The 4,519-nt window shown below is 37.6% G+C and overlaps 1 protein-coding gene across 1 annotated transcript; it reads right to left on the minus strand.

Annotated features, from left to right (window-relative positions):
* Positions 1-204: 204 nt before the first annotated feature.
* LOC139937272 (uncharacterized) lies at positions 205-4,341 on the minus strand. The gene has a single exon (XM_071932372.1). It carries the CDS (start codon positions 4,339-4,341, stop codon positions 205-207), a length of 4,137 nt encoding a protein of 1,378 aa, XP_071788473.1.
* Positions 4,342-4,519: the final 178 nt, after the last annotated feature.

Raw genomic sequence — 4,519 nt, forward strand, 5'->3', positions numbered from 1 at the left:
AGGCCACAAATCCCACTTCTTTCTTACTGTTTAAACCCTCACTGCTTTTGTATTAAACCTGCCTGCTTTTATACAGTTTAAATCTGACTGCTTTCATAGTGTTCAAGTCTAACTGCTTTCTTAGTTTTTCAATTTCACTCCTCTCTTTACTGTTAAAACTGACTGATATCATACATGCACTGTAATTTTGTGTATACACCAAAATCAACCATTATGGGCATCATTATTAAATCTAAAATCAACCTTTACAGCCTCATGGTAGCTATAGTAAGTGGGAATTACTTGAGTTTGAACAGATTCACAACCTCTCACATACACATGATCAATCAATGTTCCTTTCATAGTTGTAGCATCTACAACACACTGCTTGTAACCATGATTACTCATTGTATTCACTATACTTGAAGAACAAGTAGCCTTTACATTCAGAATGTCTTCATTAAAGTCTCCCATTATTATACATCTACTTGATACTTTCTGCAGTTCATCCACAAGAATCTTCATATTAGATAGAAAATCCTGAAGCACATATGATGCTGGTCGATAGATCACAACAACCACTAATGACACACTGGAAATGATCTGGAAAGCAATGTATTCTATATTATGGACTGGCAACATAAGTCTACTCATTGACCTCTTGGTTCTACCATACACTGCTACACCTCCATGAGACTGATGCTGTAACATTTCAGTCAACGTACTTGAATTATCATATGAAAGACATCTTGGTTGATGGTAGCTTCTGAAGTCATTCAATTGCATGTCATATTGTAGCTGTTCTTCAGTCCATGTTTCAGTCAAACAAATGAAATCTGCCTTCATCATTTCAGAGTTGGATTTCAAATCTTTATAATGTGCATGCAATCCCTGGATGTTATGCATCATAATGCTTACACTGGCTGCTGACTTTGTACCTTCCATAGCTTCATCATCAATATACAATGGCATCCTTTTCAGAGCATCACCTACTGCTTCATTACAATGTATGTACTTCTCATCAAACCCTTCAATAACAAGACCATTAAGTGATGTTACACGGCTTAGGCTCACATATGCTTGTCCAGCTGCAAACGTACGATCTAGACAGACAACTGCTTTATCTGTAGTCATTCCTTGTACTTTATGTGCTGTACATGCCCAAGCCAACTTCAACGGAAACTGATGTCGCACACATTTTTTACCAATACTTTCTTCTTGTATCTCTATTGGTACACTGTCATCATCATTTGAAGGTGATGGAGTTTGTCTCTTCAGTTTCAAGCCAACCTTGTTATTATCAAACTTAACTCTGATACACTTAGGTTCATCATACTTGTCATGAGACATTATTATTTCAGTAACACATCCACAAACACCGTTTACCAGGCCGTCTGCCACATCTAAGTTTTTAGTTAGCACAATTCTAGCGCCCACACCGACTAACAGGGACTGAGGTAGGCTTCCATTATATTTCTTGATGGGTTCTGCTCGTCTTACTTTAGTATTTCTAGAGTCTGTCTGGTAATCCTTCGCTTCAATATGTACACAATCAGGGCACTTGGAATGTAAAATCTTTACATTTTGCTTATTTACTTGTACGTTGCATGGGTATATATGAACTGCATCATTCCACTCTTCTCCAGTTTCACGCCCTTTCAACATCTTTATGTCATCATCCAGTATTGCCTCATGTTTCTTTCTTACACGAAGTCTGTTCAGTGTTTCTGCAAACTCTGCATCTTCCTTTTGTCTCATTACTTCAGTGAGCTCAACAATCATGAAGTTATCATTCCACAGATCAGCTGTAACATTATTCTGATACAAAGATTTTGCCTTGACAGGGGGCAACTGATAAAAATCTCCTACAGCTAATACACTAACACCTCCAAAAGGGATTTGACTCCGACATTGCTTTATCTGTCTCAACCTTCCATGGATGTAACACAGTAATTTCTGACCAACCATTGAAATCTCATCTATAATCAGAATTTGCAGCTGACCAAGTTTATGACGAAGTGTACTGATCTTTTCCTCACCAAGTGGTTGATATGGCAACGATACATCTGTTGATATTGATAGTGCACTGTGGACTGTAGAACCATTGATATTAAATGCAGCCACACCTGTTGGAGCAGTTAACATTACTGACACATCATCGGGGGTTCTCATTATTGATCCAAATATTCGTGTTGCTTCATAATCAATACACTTTACAAGAAGACTCTTGCCTGTTCCTGCACCACCAGTAAGAAACACTTGAAATGCATCAGGTTTTTTACCATTAGCCTTGTCCAAACACCACTGTCTCATTTTATAGAACACAGTTTTCTGTTTATCATTTAAGGATCTCATCATATTCAATGCATCAGACTTAGGTACTCTTGATGAGTGTGCTTCAACGTCACATGTCTTTTCTTCCTTTCTATCCGATTGTAAATCTGGAACGTTACATTCCTCATCACTGTCCTCGGCTACATTTTTCCGTTCGTCATTACATTCAACTCTTTGTAATTCAGTCTCTGGACTAATTAATGCCCATGCATCTTCTTGTGGACCAAATTTCTCAAGAAGTTCTTCTGCGTCCTCCAATAACCCAATATCAATTTCAAATCTGGACCGATTACTTTCCACGGTTGACTTCACCGTTTGTAAACTTCCAAGTACATTGACAGAACCAATGTTGAAAAATTCCTCATATGTTTGAAATTGTGTTGGTTTCAAATGAACATCAACCCGGTGAGGTAAAAATAACTGCAGTATGCTGTGATAGTACTTCTCGGGAGTCTTTGTCACTGAAAATCTTGGGTATCTAATGACAGCTGGATCAGTTCTAGAACGCTTCTGGATGTGTCCCAAATCATTCTTCAAAGCAAACACTTGTGACTTTCTCTTATCACTAGATACTTTACACATGTTTCCTTGATACAGTACTCTATATTCTGAACAGAATGTTGCTAAACACATTGAATCAAATAAACTTGTGTCTGGTCTAGCTTTGTAACGATCTACTTTACTAGCCATCCACACATTGTCTTCATCGTCATCATCATTACATGTACTTGACTTATTCTGAATTACACTCAAGGGTAAACTCATTCGAACAGGATTTTCTCCCACAGGTACAAACTCCACTTTTCTTGAACATTCTTGAAGTCTTAGTGTACAGACACGATAAACTGCTTCTTGAGCTGACACTTCACGGTTCTGCAGATAAACACTCCCAATCTGTTTCATACTCTGTTTAGCATCTTGATTACCACTTTCTGCTTCACTTTGTGCATGTTTCAACAACACTCCCATCTCATGTTCAGCTTTAGACATGTAAGAAACAACGTACGTTACACATGCATATACATCACTGATAAATTGAATGTCCATGTTTGCATTCCAGCATCTTAATAAGTCAGGGTTATACTGATTGACCCATACATCTTGAGGTTCTCGCTTCAACACAAAATTAACTTTCTGGGTTAACAAATCGTTTGCTTTTTCAAAATCATCCTGTGTGATACCAATGTTTGCGAACAGTTCATCTGTTGTGATGTGTTCATTATCATCATTATTGACTGCCTTCCACACTGACTGCAACAGTTCCTGAGCAACATCTTCAGTTAGCACATTATCTGACATATCTTCACAATCATCATTTTCTATTGCCACTGGATTAGCAACAAATGTCCTCATGGAAGGTGGCCTTGGAAAATTAAATCGACAGTTCGTACCTTTTTTCTTGCACGACTTTGAATGACGCTTAGAATGTTGTTGTACACTGGAGACTATTTCATTCAACTCTTCATCTGATTGCTTTGATGGCAATGCACAACTTACATACTTATCAACAAACTCTGCCACTTTATCATCACTATCTGTATTCAACTTGGGTGCATCTTCAATCCAAAATAGACAATGGGTATGTGGTGACCCTCTTTGCTGGAACTCTACTCTATAAAAATAATCTTTCACTTTCCTGATCGGTGCTGCTCTTGACATTATCACATCTTTCAAAAATGTATGAAATCGCCTGTCAAACATTCTAGCCACAGTTACAGGATTATTTCTTAGTAACAGACATTTGTCATTCCAGTCCAATTCATCAATACTCCTTGTGTCACCTTGTTGTCTGAGAAGTGTATTGAGTAATTCAGGCCATCTCATATCTGCTGCAGAAAATGAACAAAACCATGTAGGTATACCAAGCTGTCTGATCATTGCCAAAACATTTTTCTGAATTGATTGCCAATATGGAGGAGTTCCTCTAATAGGCTTCAAAAACTTGTACCCACTGTCTGATTTTAATATATCTGTCAACTTCTCCTTGTCATTTAGCATATTAGCAGTGACCTTTCCACCATCTTTCATTTTCCCTGAACCTTTTCGCAAAGCAATTGAAACACTAGAAATAACTTGTTGGATTTCAGACAAATATTGAGCATAAAATATGTACTGTGTACTTTTTGCAAATCTGTTATCAACATTCATCAGTCTATTGTTAAGATATCTGCATAGTGTTAACCTAACACTGCGCAGATCACTGAAT

Source organism: Asterias amurensis, chromosome 5 (genome assembly GCF_032118995.1).
Source record: "Asterias amurensis chromosome 5, ASM3211899v1".
In the NCBI taxonomy this organism is placed as follows: Eukaryota; Metazoa; Echinodermata; class Asteroidea; order Forcipulatida; family Asteriidae; genus Asterias; species Asterias amurensis.